This window comes from Stegostoma tigrinum, chromosome 2 (genome assembly GCF_030684315.1).
Source record: "Stegostoma tigrinum isolate sSteTig4 chromosome 2, sSteTig4.hap1, whole genome shotgun sequence".
NCBI lineage: Eukaryota > Metazoa > Chordata > Chondrichthyes > Orectolobiformes > Stegostomatidae > Stegostoma > Stegostoma tigrinum.
In genome coordinates, this window is record NC_081355.1 from 102,265,718 (window position 1) to 102,291,342 (window position 25,625).

The window sequence follows — 25,625 nt, forward strand, 5'->3', positions numbered from 1 at the left end:
AGAAGATTCAATCATAATTTTCAAAAAGGAAATTGGTTGATCATTTGAAGATGGAAATTTTGCAGAATTATGACAAAAGAGGAGAATGACATTGGGTGGTGGGGGGGGGGGGGGTGCGGTGTGTGGGTGGGAGAGACAGAAAAACTTCAGGATGGACTCTCTCCAACTATTTAACTTTTGATTTAAAAAAAAATCCCCTCAGCAACTAGGGAATCACAGTGAAAAGGAAATTCTTCCTTCAAGGAGCTGCCTGTACATGCAGCTGAGACTGGGCAGATAGGCCAGGCCTCAAAGCTTGTCGTCAGGAGCACATGCTAAATGGCTTCTTTCTGTGCTGTATTGTTCAATAATTCTATGATGGTTGAAAGGACATTACGGTCACACTGAGACAGACAGTAAATGTACATCTGTCACACTGGTGTCTTTATCTGAACATATAGTTGCAACATTCCGTTACATATATGGGCTCTTTATCACAAAGGGACACCATGCCAGGATTCATTGGTAGTGTTCGAAGGCATGAATGCAGGATTTCCATAGAAGTGTATTTTTAGTGTTTGTTTAAAACAAACAGGCTGGTCTTTAAAAAGTACAAAAGGTAAGAGTTCTCGTCTCTTGAGCCACATTTGATGACATGGATTTGGGCCAGGGTAAGCAGGATTCCTTTTGCACTCATTATTGTTACCGAGGTGGGTATCTCCACTGAATGACTGACACAATGAGGCAAACCCATTCACTTTCTAAACAGGCCAATCATAGGCCTACTTAAACTGACAATGCATTTCAAAGCCATGTTGCATTTTTCACTGCAAGATTGCACTCTGAAACAGCTGCAGAAGAAAGTGCAGAATGATGAGTTGCTACCAACTCCCCAGGTTCTGTGTGAGCCTACCCTGGAGATCTTATGAGGGAAGTCTGAGTGGGGAAGGCATTTTCCTTTCCAGGTAGTGGGAAAGGATCCTAAAATATCAATCTCACCCAAGATGGAGAGAAGTCTGGAGATTGTCAGCTTCATAAACAACTTGAGCTAGATGCAACAGGAATACACTTAAATTACCTCACAAAACTAACAACTCTTCACTGCTTCATATCTGTCCACAATACATAACAACGTAGCCTCCTATAGCCTCCTCCCCACCACTCTCAACATTTCTCCCCTCTACAATGTCCTTTGTTATAAACATCATGAGCCTCTACTAAGCTAGAATAGATTCCTCTGAAGCTGATAGAATAAGAGATGCTGAGGCTGAGGCTTCATTGTATTTGGATATCTTACAGAACCTAGGAAAGTACCCACTATATCAAGCTGCACTGTGACACCTGTCATTAGCTTTTGTGCAACCCATTAGTATCATCCTCATGCTTAGCATTTTGTCTTCACTCTAAGTCTTTCCACAGGGACTGCAGGTGACAGAAACCATACACCTCAGACAAGGAAAATCCTTCTGAGGATGGACAGTCACACATTGAATCACTCCCAGACACCAGCACAGAAACTGTTGTCCAAGATAGAGCCCATGGTTATGGTTAGCATAGTTAGCGGATTAGAAACTAATAGAAGAATGGGGATTGAAACAGAATGGTATCCCATAACTACCAGTGTACTGCAAGAGATCAGTGCTTGGCCACAATAATTTACAATTCATAGTCATGACTTGGATGAGGGATGGCAATGTGATACCAACAAGTTTGTGAATGACACAAAAGTAGGTGGGAAGGCAAATGGTGAGGATAACACAAAAAGTATGCAGAAAAGATAATAAAATGTGAGGCTGGATGAACACAGCAGGCCAAGCAGCATCTCAGTATGCAGAAAGATGTAGACAGGTTAACTTAATGGGCAAAAACTGGGCAGATGGAACATAAATTTGAGAAACGTGAGGTTACACGCTTTGGCAGGAGAAATAGAGGAGCTGAACATTATTTAAATGGAGAAAGACTGTAGAAATCTGCAACAGAAGGATTTGGGCATCCACATTTATATATCACCCAAAGTAAGCATAAAAGATTGGTGGGTAATAGGGAAGGCAAATGGAACGTTGGTCTGTATTTCAAAGAAAATGGAGTATTAGAATAGGGAAGCCTTGCTAAAACTTAACAAAGCATTAGACTGGCCAAACCTAGAATACGATGGACTGTTTTAGTCCCCTTATTGAAGTAAAGATATCATGGCATTGGAGGCAAATAATGTTTTTATGAGGACAGATCGAGTAGGTTGAGCCTGTACTTATTGGAGTTTATAAGAATAAGAGGTGATCTTTTTTATTCATTAAGGGGATGAGGGGGTTGCTGACCAGGCTGCATTTATTGCCAAACCCTAATTGCCCAGAGGGCAGTTCTGAGTCAACATTGCTGTGGCCTAGAGTCAAATGTAGGCCAGACCAGGTAAGGATGGCAGTTTCCTTCCTAAAGGACATTAGTGAACCAGATTTATTTTCCCGCGACAATCAGCAATGGATTCATGGTCATCATTAGATCCTTAATTCCAGATATTTTTACTGAATTCAAATTCCACTGTCTGCCGTGCCAAGATTCAAACCTGAGTCTGAGTCTCCAGAATGTTATCTGTGTCTCTGGATGATGGCCCAGTGATAATGCCACCTAGCCATTGCCTCCCCTTATTAAAACATATAAGATTCTTTGGGGATGTAACAGGGTAGATGTGGAAAGTTTATTTCTCCTTGTGAGAGAGTTTAGTGACAGAGGCAAAAATCTCGGTATGAGATTACCCAGTTAGGACAATGATGAAGATCGTTTTTGTCTCTCAGAGGGTAGTGATCTCATTAGCAGAGCTGATAGGCTGAATGGCCTACGTCTGTTCCAATGTTGTATGTCTTATAATTGATCGTTTAGTCTTAAATTCTCTTTGTGTTGACCTGATGGCAGTAGATAAAGAATCCTTGACTCTTGATCTTTGGTCCTTTCATGCATTCAAATCTCATGTTATAGCAGCATGGCTTCAAGTCTGGAGGAATTGTGTCCATGTCATTGTTCAGCTCAGCTCGCACAATTATTTCAGGAAATTCAATAAACTGATCAATACACGGGAGCAAAACTGAACTAAGGGAAAATTGCCATTTAGCCCGACCTACAAATTATATTATTGTGTAGCAATCTGTGGGGAAATCACATTTTTGCTATTTTAAAAACAAGTAGAAAAGGCAATTAAAGATCGTTATATTGATTTAAGATATCAACTAATTGCAGTGGTATATAATTGTGGTTATTATTTTACTACTGTTTGCACTCTGCTAGTGACATATAAAATGAAGAGCATGTTTTTTTTTTCTTATTGATAGGGAATATCACCCTTACCTCAGCAGAAAATCCAATTCTGGCCAACTCCGAAATTAACCGAGCCATGGGTGTTAAAAACTAATTTAATTCGATAATTGTATAATACTGAATACTATTGTGGTCGTATTTAGAGATTGCAATAAATGCATTCTGTTGATTTGTAGCACACTTTTTCCAGTAAGGGGAGAAGAGGGAGAGAGTGCAAGTCCAGTGTATAAATGCTGTCATCATCAACTGCTAAGGGCAGCAAATTTTCATGTATAATGGAATGCAGATATCAGATCTCATTTCATTTCTCCCCTACTGACGGTTGCTCAGCCTGTAAGAGATAATGTAATCCATTGTCATATTCATTGGTTTATTTCATCTGTTTTGATTATATTAGTCTATTAAGTGAATCTTGTACACTTGTTCAGTATTGGCTTAAAATTGGCAATGTTCTGGCAAGGGTCCGGGATCTATCAAAGACATTTGTGTTGGAACATATGTACGTTCTGAGATATTTTATATTTCTATAAATAAACTATTTGGATTTATGGATAAAGTCATTTCTGCACTGCCTTGAAATAAAAAAAAATACAGCAAAGCGACAAATACAGATAGCCAGATGCACCTATAGTTATTACGTTATTATTTTCCTACCCTTGCGTGGTACTGAGTAGTAACAAAAGACCTAATATCAACATGTTTTGACATGGAAAATGATATTACAACAGCTAGCAGTATTGCCACTGATGTTCAGTTGTAAGAAAATCAAGCTCATATACAATTCAGAATGAGAGGAGCAGTACTCTTTGTCCTCAGGAGGAGATTGAATATGGAAGCCATTGCCACACGAGACTTATCATTGAACGTTTGATCCCAAGCACTCTGAGAATACTAGTGTGACAGTGAATAAAATTGTATAATGCAGACATCGCATGTTTAGTTAAGGAATGGGAGTTGATCCAGAGTTTAAAAAAAGGAGGATAACGTAGCATCAGAAAGAGCTGAACAGAACCTTTCAATTTTGGAGATAACGTATTTCAACAACTTTCCACATAATGAGAGTGGGGTGGATAAGAAAGAACAAAAGGGGATTTTATAAAGTGGATTGGTAAGGGACTTAGCCCAGCCAATGCAGCTAACCTGCACATCTTTGGACTCTGAAAAAACAAACACCAGAGCACCTGGAAGAAACCCACACAAACAGAGGGAAAACATGCAAATTTCACACAGTCACCCAGGGCTGGAGTCAAACCCAGCTCCCGAGCACTATAGTACTAACCACTGTGCCACCATGCAAGCTACAGTTTCTTTTTCTATTTTAACATCAGAGAAGTATGTTCTCAAATGGGAGGGGAAGATTCCCATTTTTTGAGAGTGTATCATGGAAGTGAATGTTTAAAACTTGCTAAATCCTTAAGGCTAGACTAATTTGTGGAAATGTTTCCTCTGCAGAAAGAATTAAGTCATCAATGCAATCCTGGGTGAAGAATAAAGCTATCGCTCATTAAGTGGCAGCAAGGGATTAAGTATCTGTCTGTGCTAAAGTCCAGTATCACAGATGAAAGTGTTTACAAGCAGAATTAGATTTCCCCCTCATGAAAGAAACAGCTTTCCAATCAGCTGGAGTTTTGGTGTACTAACTGAAATTCAGCTTTCACTTAGATTGGATCGACCTAACCTGCACACAGAATAGAACAGAAGTGTTTCTATAAATCAGTCTGCTGGAGAGAAACAGAGGCTGAAGTTAATTTTAACTTTAACTGTTCAGCAGATATTGAGCAAGAGGGCAGTTAAAGTTTGCAATTGACCTATTCCATTCCTGATGAGTTGTGATTTTAAAATGTTGGTTTTTACACGCCTGTGGGGTGCCTGTCTGAAACAGAGGGGAGGATACTTATGAAATTGGGATCCTATTATTTATTTTGTGTTGCAACAGCAATGCCTTGCATGTTCCTGTCTATTCTTTTATCACTCAACCTCCATGTAAAACTTTGTTACTTGTGCAGGCCTGACCCAGCTCCTATCTGCTGTACCATCGTCCAATCTTCCTCTGTACTCGAAATGCTTAAGAATGGAATCTGTGTGAAATATATTCAGCTCATCAATGAAGAAGGCATATAAAGTAATTGAGTCTTAGAGAGATCCAGCATGGAAAGAGACCTTTTAGTCCAATTTGCTCATACTAACCAGACATTATAAATTAAAGTCCCATTTGCTAGCATTTGGCCATTTCCTTCTAAAACCTTCCTATTCATATACCCATCCGGATGCCTTTTAAATGTTGTAATGGTACCATCCTCTACCACTTCCTCCAGCAGCTCATTCCAGACATGCACCACCCTCTGCATGAAAAAGTTGGCCCCTAGGTCCATCTTAAATCTTTTCACTTTCACCTTAAGCTTAAGCCCTCTCGTTTTGGACTCCCCTACCCTGGGGAAAAGACTTTGGCTGTTCACCCTATCCATGCCCGACACGATTTTATAAACTTCAATAAGGCCACCCTTCAGCCTGGCAACATCCTTGTAAATCTCTTCTGAACCTTTTCAAGTTTCACAACATCTTTCCTATAGCAGGGAGACCAGAATAGAAAGCAATATTCCAAAACTGGCGTAACAATGTCCTGTACAGCTGCAACATGATCTCACAACTCCTATAGCCAATGCACTGACCAATACATGCGAGTGTACCAAACACCTTCTTCATTATCCTGTCGACCTGTAAGAACCAGACAGACACTGGATCAGGATGGGAATGACTTACAGTAAAAGTGAGACGGGAACAATGAGAAATACAGTCAGCCAGAGCAGCAATGAAGAAAATTAATACTTGACAAGTTAGAAGAAGAGAAAAATCCACGAGAAGATGAAGGAAACAGTCAGAGGAAGACAAATGAACCACACTCAACATGCAGTAACTGGTGTAATACTCCGGACATATACTTTGACTCACTGTGAACAACACCATGGAAATTGAACATGTTTATATGCATTCACAATCTGTCACACCAAACATTTTTTTAATAGAGCACATGTTGTACAAACATTCAATGTATCTCGACTCATTTTGAACATTTGGTAAGTGATTTATTTACTGTGTATATTTCTTAGCTACATACCATAAATAAACAATGATCCCATGTAGAACTGCTGTGAATGGTAACTCAATGGTCATTTAAGACACAAAAGGATTAAATTGGATAGTCCCCAAGATTGGAAAGGTTGGCATGTAATGTCTGATTAATGCCTAGCTGAAAATAATGTAGGTAAATGCAAATTTAGTGCTGCTCTATTTAATACTGATTATGGCATGCTTGCCAGTGTTGGATGCACTGCTGAGTGCTGCATGCATCATCAGGGACTCAACGTTTACAGCAAGTGAACACAAAATATCAAACCGCACATCAGGTGCATTCTGGCTTCTGCAAGGGCTGGAATTGCTGAAAGATGAGTTGACAATCAGAGAACACGCCACTACAATTTTCAGATTTTGCACCGAATGTTCATGTTCATGAGATACACAGGAGGCGAGAGATTCCCTAAGAAGCCGTCCAGACAAACGCTGTGAAAGCAGTTGTAGTATTTCACTTTTGCTATCAACACAAGCAGTCTAACACCAAGGGTATGGATATAGTACTGGAAGTTGACCTACAAGGCCATGATCAGTGAATGTAATTTTGCATGCTGTATCCTGTCAACTATACCATGAGCCACACAACCAGCTCCATTCGTTTCAGTCCCTTCAGTTGTCTGCCAGCAGTCTCTAGCATCACAACAGGAATCTCAAGTCCAAAACTTTACTGTCTCACTCTTCATAACTAGCACAGTCACAAGCCACACATTCACACCTCATAGCTTGGGCCAATTTTAGCTATTCAAAAGTGGCAGGTATATTATCCAAATATATTACACTGTGCTGACGCATTTCTCTCTCTCTTGCTGGATAAGGTGGTACACAGTAAAAGGCAGTAACAGCTAACTGGTGGGTTCGTAGGGATGGTTGCACACACTTAGTTCCATGAAGATACATACAGATCCAGCCATGATGCAGCATTTGATTACTGATGTCTCAGATTCCATCACAGAAAAGGCAGAAGTCAAATGGGCCCATTTCTGAAGAAGTGTCCCGACCTGAAACGTCAGCTTTCCTGCTCCTCTGATGCTGCCTGGCCTGCTGTGTTCCTCCAGCTCCACACTGTGTTATCTCGGACACCAGCATCAACAGTTCTTACTATCTCTAGAAGTCATGTAATACCTTGGTATAGCAATAGACACTCAAACTCAAATCATGTTATCTCTACTTGGATGTCAACAGGTTAGTAAACCATTCTAGATCTCACCTGACCCCAGGAAGGTTTCATTGAATTGGAAAACAGTTAATGTGACTCCCCTGTTCAAAAAGGGAGGAAGACAAAGCAGGAAACCATAGGTCAATGGTCAAACATCTGTCACTGGGAAAGTGCTGGAGTCTATTATTACGGAAGAAATAGCGGGGCAAATGGGAAAGATTAGTGCAATCAAATAGACCCAATATGGTTTTGTGAAAGTGAACTTGTTTAACAGATTTTCTACAGAATGTAACAATTAGAGTTGATGAAGGGTAATTGGTAGATCTAGTGTACTTGCATTTTCAGAAGGCATTAAATAAAGTGTCATATAAAAGGTCAAGGTACAAGATAGTAGCTCACAGCACTGGAGTTAATAGGTTAACATGAATTGAGGATTGGTTGATACCGCGACAGAGAAAGAGAGAGAGCGCGAGACAGAGCGAGAGAGAGAGAGGGAGAGAAAGAGAGAATCAGGATTAAGGGGTATTTTTTAGATTGAAAAGATAGAACTTGTGGAGTGCTACAAGATCAATCCAAAGGTCTTAATTATCTATTATCTTTAATAATGACTTGGGGAAGGGTATAATGTATCATCGGCAAATCTAGATGCAAGCATTGGTGGAAGGGTATGTTGTGATGAGGATACAAAGAATCTGCAAGGGAATATCGATGGGTTGACTAAGTGAGGAAAGACTTGAATAATGGAGTTTTATCTAGGAAGGCAAGACATCATACATTTTGGTTGAAAGAGTCAAAGGCAAATTATTATCTAAATGTAAAAAGGCTCGAAAAAAAAGTACAGAGGATTTGGGTCTTCTTGTGAGTGAAATACAAAATGTTATTGTTAAGGTGCAGCAAATAATTCAGATGACAATTGGAATTTCGACCTTTGTTACAAGGGATTGGAGTTTAAAAATAAAGAAGTCTCGTTACAACTGTACAGGATAGTGATAAGGTCACACTTGGAGTACAGATTTTGTCCCTGTATTTTAAAAAAAAATATCCTGACATTGGAGGAATTTCAAAAGAGATTCACTAGGCTGATTCCTTGGATGAAGGGATTGACTTTAAAGAAGAGCCAAAAAAAGATAAGCCTTTATTCATTTGAGTTTGGAAGAATGAAGATGAACTTATTGAAACATGTAAATTTCTGAGGGAGCTTGGCAGGGTAAATGTTGAGAAGATATTTCAAAATGGGGTAAATCTAAAACTAGGGAATATAGTAACAGATTAAAGGAGACACTCATTTGAAACAGAGATGAGATGAGTTTTTTTCTCCCATAGGGTACTGAATATTGGAGTTTTCCTCTCCTAAGTGTTTGGAGGCTGGGTCACTGAAAGTTTTTAAAGAGGATGTAGAAAGATTTTTGAAATATCAAGAAGTTGATAGTTATGCTGAGTTGGCATGTAAGAGGAGTTGATACCTTGGTGCAGATCAGTGTTGAATGGCAAGACAGGTGTGAGATCTATTCCTGATCTGATTCCTTCTGTTCTGATGAAACCATGGTTGAGGATAATAGTGCTCAATGGAGATTGTGGGCTGTCACAACAATCAGCACTCTGCTTCAATTGGCTATGAAGGTTATTGAAATGCTGCCTCATGCGAGTGGCATTGGTCTTGTGAAGTCTGCTGGTTCTCTCTCAAAATTAAACCATTAATGCCTACGTCGCTGCTACTCCATCAATGGCCTGACCTGTGCATGTTAGCAAGACCCCAACTGCTATCACCCATACCAGTTTGGTGAATTTCGAAAGCTGAGGCTGCCAGAAGGTAAAGCAATTCTGGTACTGAGGGAATGCACAATGATGATTAAATGAGTATTGAATGGAGTATTGGTGGTTTGGCAAATAAAGCTGTATTGGAATGGCTATTTTCTGTGATGATCATCATGGATGAATGCCAAGGTGTGGGCTGTTAGAAAATGGAGATTGAGGTTTTGTTCCATTGATTCAGAGTTAAAGAATGCAGTTAAGTGCAGCTGTCTTCTCATTTACTCCACCTCAGAATCATGGAATTATTATGGTGCAGAAGGAGGCCATTCGGCCTTTCATGTCTGGCTGTCCAAATGAGCATCATAACTCCTGTGGCTTTGCGCTGCCTTTTCCCTATATGCTTACACATTGGATGATTAGACAGAACCAGTGCCCACTTGATTGCCTCAATTCAACTTGTCTCCAACACACTTCCAGGCAGCACATTCCAGACCTGAGCTGGTATCTTCTTTGTTATGAAACACTATGGGCAGTTGTTCGAAAATTGGGTAAATTAGGTGAGATCAGCCTTAATGAGATTCTTGACGTCAAAAGCAAAACACCCCACTCTCTCCTGTGAACTACTTAATGGCAAGACATGAATCTGCTCGTGAGTGTGAGAGGCCTTTTTGCATCCAATTGCTTGCAATAACAACTCATTATTAGTTCATCTTGCCTCATGTAATTGTAGTTTTCCCAATCCCCTACCTCCGGTGACTAGTGGTGTCCCGCAGGGTTCAGTGTTAGGGCCGCAGCTGTTCACCTTATACATTAATGACTTGGATGAAGGGACTGGGGGCATTCTGGCGGAGTTTGACGATGATACAAAGATAGGTGGGCAGGCAGGTAGTACTGAAGAGATGGGGAAGCTGCAGAAAGACTTAGAAAGTTTAGGAGAGTGGTCCAGGAAATGGCTGATGAAATTCAATGAAACGTGAGTAAGTGTGAGGTTTTGCACTTTGGAAAAAAGAATACAGGCATGGACTATTTTCTAAATGGTGAGAGAATTTGCAAAACAGAAGTACAAAGGGATCCGGGAGTGTTTGTCCAGGATTCTCTAAAGGTTAACTTGCAGGTAGAGTCCGTAATTAAGAAAGCGAATGTAATGTTGTCGTTTATCTCAAGAGGGTTGGAATATAAAAGCAGCGATGTGCTCCTGAGGCTTTATAAAGCTCTAGTTAGGCCCCATTTAGAATACTGTGTCCAATTTTGGGCCCCACACCTCAGGAAGGACATACTAGACCTGGAGCGTGTCCAGCGGAGATTCACACGGATGATCCCTGGAATGGTAGGTTTAACGTTTGATGAACGGCTAAGGATCCTGGGATTGTACTCATTAGAGTTTAGAAGTTTGAGGGGAGATCTAATAGAAACTTACAAGATAATGTATGGTTTAGAAGGTGTGGACGCTAGGAAGTTGTTTCCGTTAGGCGGGGAGACTAAGACCCGTGGGCACAGCCTTAAAATTAGAGGGGATAAATTTAAAACTGAAATGAGACAACATTTCTTCAGCCAGAGAGTGGTAGGCTTGTGGAATTCATTGCCACGGAGTGCAGTGGAGGCCAGATGTTGGATGCCTTCAAGGCAGAGATCGACACCTTCTTGATCTCACAAGGAATCAAGGGCTACAGGGAGAATGCAGGGAAGTGGAGTTGAAATGCCCATCAGTCATGATTTAAATGGTGGAGTGGACTTAATGGGCCGAATGGCCTTACTTCCACTCCTATGTCTTATGGTCTTATGGTCTTATGCTGAGTAGAAATTAGACAGTGACAATTCCCAACATGAAAGTCAGAGTGGGGTAGCTGACACCTCCAGCTTGCCATTTGCTCCTCTGGTCCTGCATCTTGGACAGGTCCCTAACATCGAAGGATACATAGATCATAGAACATTACAGTACAGTACAGGCCCTTCGGCCCTCGATGCTGTGCCGACCTGCCATACCGATCTCAAGCCCATCTAACCTGCACTATTCCATGTACATCCATATGCTTATCCAATGACGACTTAAATGTACTTAAAGTTGGCGAATCTACTACCGTTGCAAGCAAAGCGTTTCATTCCCTTACTACTCTCTGAGTAAAGAAACTACCTCTGACACCTGTCCTCTATCTTTCACCCCTCAAGTTAAAGCTATGCCCCCTTGTGCTCACCATCACCATCCTAGGAAAAAGGCTCTCCCTATCAACCCTATCTAACCCTCTGATTATTTTATATGTTTCAATTAAGTCATCTCTCAACCTTCTTCTCTCTACTGAAAACAGCCTCAAGTCCCTCAGCCGTTCCTCGTAAGACCTTCCCTCCATACGAGGCAACATCCTAGTAAATTTCCTCTGCACCCAAAGCTTCCACATCCTTCTTATAATGTGGTGACCAGAACTGTACACAATACTCCAAGTGCGGCCGCACCAGAGTTTTGTACAGATGCAGCATAACCTCTTGGTTCCAGAACTCGATCCCTCTATTAATAAAAGCTAAAACGCTGTATGCCTTCTTAGCAGCTCTGTCAACCTGGGTGGCAACTTTCAAGGATCTGTGTACATGGACACCGAGATCTCTCTGCTCATCTACACTACCAAGAATCCTACCATTAGCCCTGTACTTTGCATTCCGGTTACTCCTAACAAAGTGCATCACCTCACACTTGTCTGCATTAAACTCCATTTGCCACCTCTCAGCCCAGCTCTGCAGCTTGTCTATGTCTATCTGCAACCTACAGCATCCTTCGTCACTATCCACAACTCCACCGACCTTAGTGTTGTCTGCAAATTTACTAACCCATCCTTCTACGCCCTCATCCAGGTCATTTATAAAAATGACAAACAGCAGTGGACCCAACACCGAGCCTTGCAGTACACCACTAGTAACTGGTCTCCAGGATGAATATTTCCCATCAACTACCACCCTCTGTCTTCTTTCAGCAAGCCAATTTCTGATCCAAACTGCTATATCTACCACAATTCCATTCCTCCGCATTTTGTACAATAGCCTACTGTGGGGAACCTTATTGAACGCCTTGCTGAAATCCATATACACCACATCAACCGGTTTACTCTCATCTACCTGTTTGGTCACCTTCTCAAAGAACTCAATAAGCTTTGTGAGGCACAACCTTCCCTTCACAAAACCATGCTGACTATCCCTAATCAATTTATTCTTTTCTAGATGATTATAAATCCTATCCCTTATAACCTTTTCCAACACTTTACCAACAACTGAGGTAAGGCTCACTGGTCTAATAATTACCAGGGTTGTCTCTACTCCCCTTCTTGAACAGGGGAACCACATTTGCTACCCTCCGGTCATCTGGCACTATTCCTGTAGACAATGACGAGTTAAAGATCAATGCCAAAGGCTCGGCAATCTCCTTCCTGGCTTCCCAGAGGATCCTAGGATAAATCCCATCCGGCCCAGGGGACTTATCTATCTTCACCCTCTGTAGGATTTCTAATACCTCTTCCTTGTGAACCTCAATCCCACCTAGTCTAGTAGCATCTATCTCAGTATTCTCCTCGACAACATTGTCGTTTTCTAGAGTGAATACTGTTGAAAAATATTCATTTAGTGCTTCCCCTATCTCCTCTAACTCCACATACAACTTACCACTACCATCCTTGATTGGCCCAAATCTTACTTTCATCATTCTTTCATTCCTTAAATACATATAGAAAGCCTTAGGGTTTACCCTGATCCTATCCGCCAACTTCTCATGTCTCCTCCTGGCTCTTCTGAGCTCTCTCTTTACTTTCCACAGGTTGTAAAGGACTGCAACCCTATCCATGGATGTTGGCATCATACATGTAAGAGCCATTCGTGACACACCTTCGACATACTCACAATGCGGTTCTACAGCTCAAGGCTGTACTTTGACATGCACCAGCACCTTTCATTGTATTGCTGCTGCCAGGATACTCTGAGCATGGGGACAGACACCCAGAGCAGATACCTATCTCATAGATTGAGCCAGGATGCTTCCCCGGCCTTCTTGCTTGCTCTCTTAGTCAGTGTCCCCCTGGCTGTGCAGTTGCTCATAGGCTCTGCACATGTATGAATGCATTAACTTCTGGTTCCAGAAAACATTGCCTGACGCAGACTTTAGAGGCCTGCATAATGGCAGGAAAAATTAGAAGGAATGTAGCCTGTAACGCTCACTCAGTTTACACCTATTTGGATACCAACAGCATCTCTGCTTTGCCTTGCCTTTTTTGCACATCACACACTCCGCCATTGCTTAAAGGCTCACAGAAATTCTGAGCTGTCTTGCTGTTTAATGGATACACAAAGCCAGGTGGCTTGTCCTAGTTGTCAGCGGTGATCAGTTGAAGGGGTGGTCATGTTGCTGTTTGGCACTATGTTCTGCCAAACTCATACCTTCAACATGTGTACAGCAAATACACAGAATATGCTTGAACCCAATGGTCACATCTCAAGGTCTAATTGGTGTAATCCTCAGTCATTTCAAGGGAGACACTTTTCAGTCATGAGGTACAGAGTTAGCAAGTCAAGGGCAGAAAAGAAGTTAGTTGAGGGATTTGAGCACAATCAATCAGCTGCTTGGGGCTGTTGGGGTTAGAGGATTTTTAATGGGAATGGACCATTACTAGTCTTGCAGATCCAGTGCAACCAGTCTCAGGAACCATGCTAGAGATAATGGGAACTGCAGGTGCTGGAGCATCCGAGATAACAAAGTGTGAAGCTGGATGAACACAGCAGGCCAAGCAGCATCTTAGGAGCACAAAAACTGACATTTCAGGTCTGGACCCTTCATCAGAAACGGGGTCTAGGCCCAAAAGGTCAGCTTTTGTGCTCCTAAGATGCTGCTTGGTCTGCTGTGTTCATCCAGCTCCATAGGAACCATGCTAAGTCAGTTATGGAGCTGCATAGAGATCAGTCTGAGTGAATCAGGGGGTGGACCACAATCAGTCCTGGTGGTTAGCTCAATGAAAGTCAAGGTGGTTTATCAAAGCCTCTGCTGTTGGAGTGAAATTGAGGAAGTTTATTGTGGGGATAAGAGGCAGCATGCTGGGTTGCAGAGGGGACTCAGTATGTAAATAGGTGAGGCAATAGTAAATTGGAGGATATGGGATGACTTTGAGACCGGGTGTCATTGATAGACAAAGTCCTATGATGCCATGACACTAAAGATGGATAGCCTCTGTAATTAGGTTCTTAAATTCCAATAAATTCACAAATTACATTTGCATTCCCAATGAAGTGTCAGCTGCACCACCAATGTGCACGGAGAAACGTTTTGGTTCCTGTCTCACGATGTGCACAGTGTAAGTTAGCTGCTGACTGGCAGCTTTTGGCCAAGTGCATGGCTGGGCTCCAGAACTGGGGATCCCAAGTGCTTCCCATAGTGATGAGTACTTGCATCAGTGGTGAGAGGTTTAATATAATAAGAAGTGCATCGCAGAGGCATTGTGCGTCGCTAATGAGGTAAGTTTCAGAAAATAGTGAGAGAAAATGGTTCCTATGGAGCTGGATGAACACAGCAGGCCAAGCAGCATCTTAGGTGCACAAAAGCTGATGTTTCGGGCCTAGACCCCTTTTCTGATCAAGGGTCTAGGCCTGAAACGTCAGATTTTGACATTTCGCCTCACAATGGGGAGGCGATGGCCTGGTGGTATTATCACTGGACTGTTAATCCAGAGACACAGATAATGTTCTGGGGACTAGGGCTTGAATCCCAGCATGGCTGACATTGGAATTTGAATTCAATATAATATCTGGAATTAAGAATCTAATGATGCCCATGAATCCAATGTCAATTGTAGAGGGAAAAACCGACCTGATTCACTGATGTCCTTTAGGGAAGGAAACTGTCCTCCTGGCCTACATGTGACTCCAGACCCACAGCCATCACTCTGAACTACAATTAGGGATGGGCAATAAACGCTGCCTAGCCAATATTACCCTCATCTCATTAATGAATTTTCTATAAAAAAAAAGAGAGACATCCACCATGAAACTGACACTTCTCTGATTGCCAGTAAAATTCAGCCCAATGTATGAAAAGTTTTTTTTCACAAATCACATTTTCTTTAGTAAATAATTTTAAATTTGTGCTCTCTTTTACAGGTGAAAGCATTTTGTTTTCCTATATGCTTTATTCAATCAAGGTTTTGTGAGCTGTTCTCAGATCCGCTCCTGGTCTTCTTTTCTCCAAGAATAAGGGTCCTAATCTCTTCTTATAACTATCTTTATACAACTGTCCTCATTCCTGGAAACCTTTGTAAATCTCTTCTGCATGCTTTTCAATGCGTTGATATTCTTTCTATCCTGTGGTGCACAGAACTATGCACAATATTCCAGCTGAAGTCTTGTAGAAGTTTAGCATGACCTCCCTGTTTTTGTACTCTATGCCCCTATTGATAAATCCAAGAACGGTATATGCCTTACTAACTGCTCTCACTGCCTGCCCCGCTACCTTCACTGATCAATGCACATAAACTCCCAAATTCCACTGCTCCTGCATCCACTTTAGAATCTGATCATTTATTTTGTTTTGTCTCTCAATGTTATTCCTACTAAAAATGCATTACCTTATAGTTTCCTACATTGCATCTCACCTGTCACCCACATGCCCATTCAACCAATTTGTCAATACGTTTTTGGAGTTCCTTCTCAGAGATTACAATGCTGAAAGTTTTGTATCATTTGCAAACTTTAAAATTGCTTCCTGCACACCAAACCTGGATCATTAACATAAGTCACGACAAACAAGGGTCGTGATATGAAGTCCTAGGAAACTCCACTATAAATTTTCCACCAGTCAGAAAAATATTACTCTCTGCTTCACGTCACTCAGCCAATTTTGTATTCATGTTGCTGCCATTCCTTTTATGCATAATCTATAGCTTTCTCCAATTCCGCTGTGTGGCATTGTATCAAATGCCTTCTAAAAGCTCATATATACATATCAACAGTGTTACCCTAGTTGAGTCATTTCTATTTCCTTTATTGTTTCAGGGAGCTCTAGATTTGTCTACCCTCCCTTTTCCCTTGAGTGAATCTACCTTCACTGTACCTCAACCATTTGTTCTTTGAAAGTAGCCTCTGGTTCAGCTGCTGCTTTTGCTGCCAAACTTTGTTTCTAGTCTATCTGGTTTGTCTCTGATTTTGCGTCATCGAAGTCTGCTGTCTCCCATATTTGATTATTCCTATGCTGGCATGACTAACATTATTTTCAACCATTATCCTGTGCTTTATGATACAAAATTCACTATCCCCAAAGTGGTCTCCACTATCACTTTATCTACGTGACCTAACTCATTCCAGAGAGCGAGGTCGAGCAATGCCTTCTTTCTTGTTGGCTGAACACATACTGCTGTAGGAAATCCTCTTAAACACAATCTAGAAATGCCTGTTCCTTGCTGCATCTTAAATTAATTACACATATATAGAGAGGTACAGTGGTTAAGTCCTCCAATATTACCACTCAAAGCTGTTTACATTTCTCTGTAATTTCCTTGCATGTTTGTTCCTCCATTTCCTTCTCATTAGTTGATGCTTCAATAGATCACATTGAGTAATGTGATTGAACTTGTCTTATTCTTTAATCTCCAGGAGATTAATTCTCCCCTATAAGCATCTGATATATTTACTTGCTCCAGGACTGCAATGCTTTCCTTAAACAAAAATGCCAGTCCTCCTCTCTTTTTTTTATTCCTTATATTTGCCGAATACCTCAGGGAGGCTATGGCATAATGGGAATGTCAATGGACCTTGTAACTCAGAATCCCAGACTAATATTCTGGAGACAAAAGTTAAGTTGCTGGAAAATCTCAGCAGGTCTGGCAGCATCTGTGAAGGACAAAGCAGAGGTAACATTTCGGGTCTGGTGACCCTTCCTCAGATCTGATTTACAGTGTCCACAGTTCTTTCCATCTTAATTTAATATTCTGGGGATATGTGTTTGAATCCCATTATGGTAGGTCGTGAAATTTGAATTGAATGAAAAAAAACTAAATGATTAACTAGGCTAATGCAATCTAGTAACCATTGTTATAAATACCCATCTGATTCAATAACATTCTTTGGGGAAGGAAGCAAGCTGTCCTTATGTGATTTGACCTACATGTGATTTCAGACCCACAGCAATGAGATTAACTATGAAAATGTCGTGAACCATTTAGTTCAGGGACTATGAGAGATGGGCAAGGCTTGCCCAGCCAGCAATGCCCGCATCCCATTAATAAATTTAAAAAATCTTGTTGTCCAGAATATTTACCACTAAACCTTTCCCTAAGCCAAGTCCCTGTTATTGCCACAGCGCTAATATATCACAAGGTAATGTGCATTGACATCCTTCCTATACAGAAGTGCCAAAGGGCACAATACTCCAGTTGAAGCTAAATCAGTGTTTTATAAAAAGTTTATTGTAACTTCCTTGCTCTTGAACTCTATGCCTCCATTTATAAGGCCCCAGATTCTTCATGCCTTTAAATTGCTTTCCCAGCTTGCCCAGCCAGATTCAGTCATTATGTGCATATACTGCTCTGCCCTCTGCTATTGAACCTACTCTAGGAATCTTTTTAAGTTGGTCTTAATTGTTCTTACCTTAGTCATGCTCTGTCCCTCCCTCTCTCCCTCCATGTGTAAATCATCATTTCAGTCCCTAACTGACCACGCTCCGCATTTTACCAACCATTTAGTTATTTGGATACTTCTGGAAGACTTTGGGATTTTATTTTATATTAGCAGCTAATATCTTCTCTCAATCTGTTTTTGCTGCTGTTATTTCTCCTTTCGCTTCCCCACTTCCTCCCGAATACTTTGTATTCAATTTGGTTTTCACTTGTATTATCAGCCTGGCATCTGTCATATGTACCACTGTCACAGGTTCAACTCAATAGCTTGCTTTCGCTCCAGGAGCTCTGATTTGATATGTCTTGCATTAATCCCTAGAAAGAAACGTACCTCCTAGAACATAGAACATAGAACATAGAACAGTACAGCCCAGAACAGGCCCTTCAGCCCACGAAGTTGTGTCGACCATTGATCCTCATGTATGCACCCTCAAATTTCTGTGACCATATGCATGTCCAGCAGTCTCTTAAATGTCCCCAATGACCTTGCTTCCACAACTGCTGCTGGCAACACATTCCATGCTCTCACAACTCTCTGCATAAAGAACCCGCCTCTGACATCCCCTCTATACTTTCCTCCAACCAGCTTAAAACTATGACCCCTCGTGTTAGCCTTTTCTGCCCTGGGAAATAGTCTCTGGCTCTCAACTCTATCTATGCCTCTCATTATCTTGTATACCTCAATTAGGTCCCCTCTCCTCCTCCTTTTCTCCTCTCTAGATAATCTACTGCTTCTTAAAAGGCAGCTCAAGTTTCCATTATAGTTTTGTCTGAAAATCTCTGATTTCAATTTACTGCTGCACAATCCATTCTGACTCCACTGCATAAGAACCAAAATGGCTGTGGACGTTGTAGATCAGGAACAAAAACAGAGGTTGCTGGAAAAGCTCAGCAGGTCTGGCAAACATCGGTAAAGAAAAAAATCAGAGTTAACATTTTGGGCCCAGCTCAGTTCCTCATGTTCCTGCAGTTCTGAGGAAGGGTCACTGGATACGGAACATTAACTCTGATTTTTTTTCTTCACAGATGCTGCCAGGCTTGCTGAGCTTTTCCAGCAACCTCTGTTTTTGTTCCTGACTCAACTAAAGTCAGTTTCCTCTCAATTATTTTCATATGAGATTGTTCCTTGTCCTTTTCAATTGCTAAATTAAACCTTATGGAACCATGATCACTTTCCCATTTACTACTATAAGACCACAGGAAATAGGAACAGGATGATGCCATTCGCCCCCTCAATCCTGCTCCACAATACAATGTGACCGTGGGTAATCCAACATTCCTCGCGCCCACTTTCCTACAATTTGTTGTCCCCACTGATTAAGAATCTAAATCTTACCCCATTTATACCTGATCCACCTAAGTCCCCAGAACCAGATATAGCAATTCCTCCATTTATTGGACAGAAATACGTCAATCCAAAAATATTCCCTGAACACATTGTAGAACCCAGCCAAGACAATAGCAAAATATAGTGGGTGTTGTAAATTGGAAATAAAAACAAGATGACGGAAATACTTAGCACTCATTTTATATTATTACACAAAACATAGGTGTGTAGTAATGAATGAACAAAAAACTGAACTTGATCAACATTACCCTATCTTAAAAATATGTTTTCCAAAGTTGGTGCAATGTGAATAATGTTCACTTGAATGAGTTACAATATCCCACCAAAGAGCAGAAGTAAGATTTGGCAAATAAATGCTTGTTTAATGCACTGATTTGTAGATTGAATCACACTAACTTCTCGTCTTGCTAATCAACATTTGGTTTGGAGAATGGGACTTTCTGCTCTCCACTTCAAGAATGTCATTACTGCCAATCTCAACCAATTTTTCAAATTTCACGCCAATGTCCACAACTTTCAGGAGCTTGGAAGATTCTGCCCTGTGACTCACATCGCTTTACAAGCACGGGAAATATCCACAATATTTCAACCTTTAATCAGGATATGTTCATTTGTTTCATTAATGGTTCTTATTAAGTGACAGACAGAAAGAAGACCTGAATGGAGCAGCTTTAAAGCATAAAATAAACTGTTAAACAGTGTCAAAGAAACATAAGTAGATTAGAGAAAAATCATTAATTTGGTTGGTCAAATGTGGGATAAAATATTTTTTATTTCAAAGGATGCTGAGTTGCTTTGATTAGACCTCAAAAATAATGTATGGATAAGTTGACAGAGCCATAATCATATGATTTACAATAGCAACACCATCTGTTGCTTTCAGTTTTTACAAACCATGCTGAGACAGAGGGCAATTTCTATTTTTAATTCTACCTTTGGTCACGTCTAATTTGTCAGCACAGAACTGGCAATTAAGGTGTGATTATTGAATGACATCTAATATTTATATATAGTAAACACATTGCAGCAGTAACTTACAGGTACAGAAGGATTTCTCACACTGATGCTTGGAGTTGTTGCTCGAAGTGCTCCACTTGCTCCATGGTAATACTTAAAGCAGATTTTTGTTTCAGCTGGAAGATAGATTAAGGTCATATTAAAGCTTTAGATCACCATATGAAACATTATTTACCCTCTGGTGGTTTGTGCTAAACATGAACTGTATTTTGATTAATTTTAAAGGCATTCTTCATCTCAGAAATTTACAAACAATATTTTTTCCCCCAAGTTTTCACTTTTAAAAAAAGTTGATTTCTCACGTGGGAAGGTTCCACAAGTGCTCATCACCTACTGATACTTCACCGAAGTAACCATTATTCACATGTGAACTTTGACAGCAAGTGCCCTTGGGGTATTCAACTATGCAGGCATCACAGTCACGTATCATGTCATTCTCATGCAATATTCATGTGCATACAGGAAGATCCCAGACATGCCAATTACAAAATACTGTGAACAAACATGATTAAGCACAAAGGAAGAACAGAGTTAATTTGTGGATGTTGTTTAAAAAGCTTCTTCTGACATTTGTTTGTTGTTGTCATTAGCTTACCAGAATGTTGATTGGTATCAATTTCGACTTCTGTCTGTCCTGTGCTGCCCTTGTAAAACTATAAACAACTAACATTTTTTTTCAGATTCATTTCCGCAAACATTGAATATAGTGAGTGACTCCATAAGATTTACTTCTACTGAAAAGTAGGTTGTAAATGTCCAAGTGTAGAAAAAAATCATCACAGTAGTCCACTCAGCAACAGGTCTGAAATTAAGTTTAAAAAAAAAGTTTGACAGCAAAAAAGTGATATTTAGCTAAAACTATTGAAGATAACGTTTGTCTTTTTTAAACTTACAATGATGGTTCCAGAGATAAGACACACAGCTAAATTAGAGACTGTGATATTTATTAGGTAACAAACTTATACTTATGAATTCCCAGAAAAAAAACGTCCTGCAAAATGGAAGAGCTGTATTTAGTCTCATCTGATTGGAATGAAGACCTTAAATTGTTTTCTGTCATTAGCACACTAAGTTAACTTTTAGCCCAATGGTAAAATCTTAGCATTAAGTATTATATTAAGCTTTTCACCTGAAATTTACTGAACAACTGTTTGTAACTGCAGCTGTAGCTTAATTATCTTCAATCCACGTGGCTCAATTCCATTACATCAATGGTCCTCTGCAAATTAGTACGAGTTCCAATGTTGATGTCTAGAACTAGCAGCTCAAACAGATTTCAGGCTGTTTTGCATGTAGAAATAGACCAATGCCGGTTTGAAGAATCCTCTCTGAAGTTCCAATGCCCTAATTGTTGTTGGTGCCAGAACCACTGTATCCAGAATAATGTGTCTCTACTGCTGCAGACCACCAAGAAGAAAAAGCTGTAAAAATAATAGTTATCTGAATCTGGAACCAGGAGGATCAGGATTGTGCCTCCCATCTCTACAGAGTCATGATGAAACTTGGTTAGCGACCTCAATTTCCTGCTTGATTGCCTTTCTGATCATCCTCTCTGCCAATTACCTACTGCTAACTCAGAACCTTCTGCAAGGCTCCTGCCTCCATCGGCTGAGGTTACTAGGAAAGACTCTACTTCTCAACCTCTCCCTTCATCTGAGGTCTGGTGACCATCTGGTTAAACCATCAACGAGTCACCCCGTCAGCCTGAATTAGAGACTAATCCCATGGTTGTCTTGAACTGTAATGACTTTACTTTCCCTTTGTGCCTGAACATTGGAGTAATTCACTTGGTGAAACCATCTAGCCTTGGTGAAACCATCTAGCCGTTTTCCAATGATGTGTTGATCAATATCTAGGCCCAATTTATGTTGATCTTAGGTCTTGGTTTGCACTCCCAAGGACAATGCCTAATTTTACCCTGGCAATTTTGAGGTTGCAAATGAAAGCTAAGTTAAAAAATTTCATCTCTTTTCTTTAGAGGCCAGGGTTGAGAAGGAAACTCATACAGATTCTTAATCCAAGTTGTTAACAGACCCAAGTAACATGGCTGGAAGAAATATTCTGGTATCAGGAAAGTTGCTAGATTGAATGCAAAGCACACTTTCATTCTTTTCAGAGCGTTGCTTCACAGTGTACCTTTGTATGCTCGTTCTTTTCCAGGGCAGGCTGCATTACTAATGAAATAACGTGTTCGGCCCATGGCTCCTGCTTTGTAGTGACTAATAGAGTTGGGCTACACACATTTTGTCCCACCACACTCACCACTTTTCCATACAACTGCAGGAAGTGCTACAACTGCCCCTACACCTCCCCGCTCACCCCCATCCCAGACCCAAAAAAGACTTTCCACATCAAGCAGAGGTTCACCTGCACATCTGCTAATGTGGTACATTGTAACCGCTGTACCCGTTGTGCCCTCCTCTATATTGGAGAAAACAAGTTTAGGCTTGGGGACCACTCTGCGGAACACCTACACTCGGTTTGCAATAAACAACTGCACCTCACAGTTGCGAACCATTTTAACACCCCCTCCCATTCCTCAGACGACATGTCCATCCTGGGCCTCCTGCAGTGCCACAACGATGCCACCCAAAGGTTGCAGGAACAGCAACTCATATTCTGCTTGGGAGCCCTGCAGCCCAATGGTATCAATGTGGACTTCACAAGCTTCAAAATCTCCCCTCCCCCTACCGTATCCCAAAACCAGCCCAGCTCATCCCTGCCTCCCTAACCTGTTCTTCCTCTCACCCATTCCCTCCTCCCACCTCAAGTCCCACCCCCATCTCCTACCTACTTACCTCATCCCTCCCCCTCGACCAGTCCGTCCTCCCCAGACTAACCTATCTTTTCCTTAACTCTCCACCTACACTCATCTTTACTGGCTCCATCCCCGCTTCTTTGACCTGTCTGTCTCCTCTCCACCTATGTTCTCCTCTACCCACCTTCTATCTACCCCCCCACTCCCTATTTATTTCAGAATCCCCTTCCCGTCCCTCATTTCTGAAGAAGGGTCTCGGTCCGAAATGTCAGCCATTCAGCCCCTTCAGCCTGTTCCACCATTCAGTTAGATCTTGACTGATCTTGTTTTAATTCAATCCACCTGCTTTGATTCCTTAATCCTTGGGCATAACCCTTGTTGAAGAAAGATCGAGCAATTTCAATACTGGAATTGTTAATTGATTCTCCAGTTCTTTTGAGGAGAGAGTTTTAGAAATTCTAGATGTGGAAGAGAACAAAAGACATAGGGAAAATAGACTGAGCAACTTCACCAAATTCAATGGAGAGCATCATTCATTCATTTCATTACTTTTATTTTTATTAATTTAATGAATTAACAGTGAATTACTCCACTGTTCAGGCACAAAGGGAAAGTAAAGTCATTACAGTTCAAGACAACCATGGGGTTAGTCTCTAATTCAAGCTGACTGGGTGACTTGGTGATGGTTTAACCAAATGGTCACCACACCTCAGATGAAGGGAGAGGTTGAGAAGGAGTGTCTTTCATAGTAACCTCAGCCGGTGTGGGAAATGCACATTACTCTGCATTGCAAGGCAGCAGTCCAACCAACTGAGCTAACAGACCTCCAAAAGGCATATAAGTTGGACCACAGCAGAAAAAACATAAATTTTGACATTAATGCTTTGTTTGCTTAGAACTTTTTAAATACCTTTTGCTTCTTGCTGCGCCCTAAAAGTAAAAGGTTTTAGATTCCAGTACACTATTAGAACACAAGCAAGCACCTCACTGTGGGCTGTACCTGCTGCAAACATAAAGGACTACTTTGAGAAATAAATGAGGAAACACAAGTAGAGAACAAATGTAGCTCATCCACCATTGAAGTTGGGATTGCATGTATCAAGGACAAAAATGGAAACACTGTGTTCTGAAGTCCATGTATACGACATCTACAACCCTTCCCTCATCTATCAGCTTTGTCACTTCCTCAAAGAATTCTATCAAGTTGATAAGACATGACCTTCCATGCACAAAACCATGCAACTGAGTAAAAGATTTTTTTAAAAATTCACTCACAGGATATGCGCCCAGACTACTCCTGCTCTTAACCCATATGTTCATATGTTCAAAAAAACCTAACAGCATAAAAGGCCAAAGTAACCAAAACTTTCATAGCTTCTAACAGAGTTAGCCCTCCAAAAGCTTTTTCTTAATGGTTTGGGAATTGTAGTTTACCTGTGGAGTTGCTGACTACAATAATGAGTGAATTTCTTGCAGTTCCATAAGGGCCAGTCACAGACATTTTTCTAATCAGCCTGTTCAAAGATGTTGTTAAACAACTCTGGGGCAGGTGCGACATGAACCTAGCAGGTGGGTCTAGAAGTGGGGATGCTGCCACTGCATCATGAAAATCACAGGGCCATTCATAACTCAGAGTCTAAGCTTTAACACAGGTGTCTGGCCCGCCCCTTCCGATCCTTATTTTCCTCTGTCAAACCTTCAGTTACACACTAATGACCAGATGGACATCACAGAATTGTTACAGTGCAGAAGGCAGCCATTTGGCCTATCCTGTCTGCCCCAGCTTGCTGAGCATTTTGACTTAGAGGCAATCTAGTGCCTTTGCCCCATGTTCCAGCACAACATTTCAATTTTGTTAAAAAATTATCCAATGCCCTCTTGAATGCCTTGATTAAATCTTCTTCCATCATATCACATGTTATGCACAGACTGAGCTGTGAGATGTTGAGAGTTTAGCTTGTATTTATTGCTCAAATACAGCCACTTCCTCCATTCTTTGCATATTAATAATGAAGCAAACAGTGAATAATGTACATACAAAGTTAACAACGAATTAAAGCAACTTGCCTATCAACTTTCAGATTTTCAAATTTTACAGTAACCTCTGTGCCTCACATGAAATTGCTCATTCTCTCATAAATAATGGCAACGTTATTAACGTCAATGTTATTTTGACAGCCAAACATTTGCAATCATGGACTTGCTATGTACATCAAGAAACATGCTAAAAACTGGATATACTTCTCATTCTGAAGAATTGGTTCACAGTCAGTTTTTCCCTCCTAAGTTGATTTAGTATGCATCTCATTTTTCCAGACGACACTGGGGCTAAAATTTGAGTATGGCTGGATCGATTTTCTAGCATGGAAGTGTTTAAAGCATCAGTAAGTTTTAATAGATATTCTGAGGTGTTCCTTGGTGACCGATGTCAACAATGCTGTTCTACAGGAAACCAGCTTTGTTGACATGAGCTCCAGATGCAAGGCTAACTCTAATTCTTTACCTACAAACAGCTGTGCGAAATAAAGGAGCAATGCATATTGGCACTGG

General features: G+C 40.9%; 1 protein-coding gene across 7 annotated transcripts in view; it reads right to left on the bottom strand.

Moving 5' to 3' along the window:
* Nucleotides 1-25,625, bottom strand: part of LOC125465351 (E3 ubiquitin-protein ligase HECW1-like) — a 430,630-nt gene that overhangs the window by 247,862 nt on the left and 157,143 nt on the right. For 6 of the 7 annotated variants that reach the window (XM_059638143.1, XM_059638132.1, XM_059638131.1 and 3 more), the window contains one exon: nt 20,339-20,433. In XM_059638143.1, the coding sequence (XP_059494126.1) occupies nt 20,339-20,433 (95 nt within the window). Of the gene's footprint in view, nt 1-3,315; nt 3,423-20,338; nt 20,434-25,625 lie in introns of those variants that run through there. The other variant, XM_059638146.1, reaches the window with a different exon arrangement.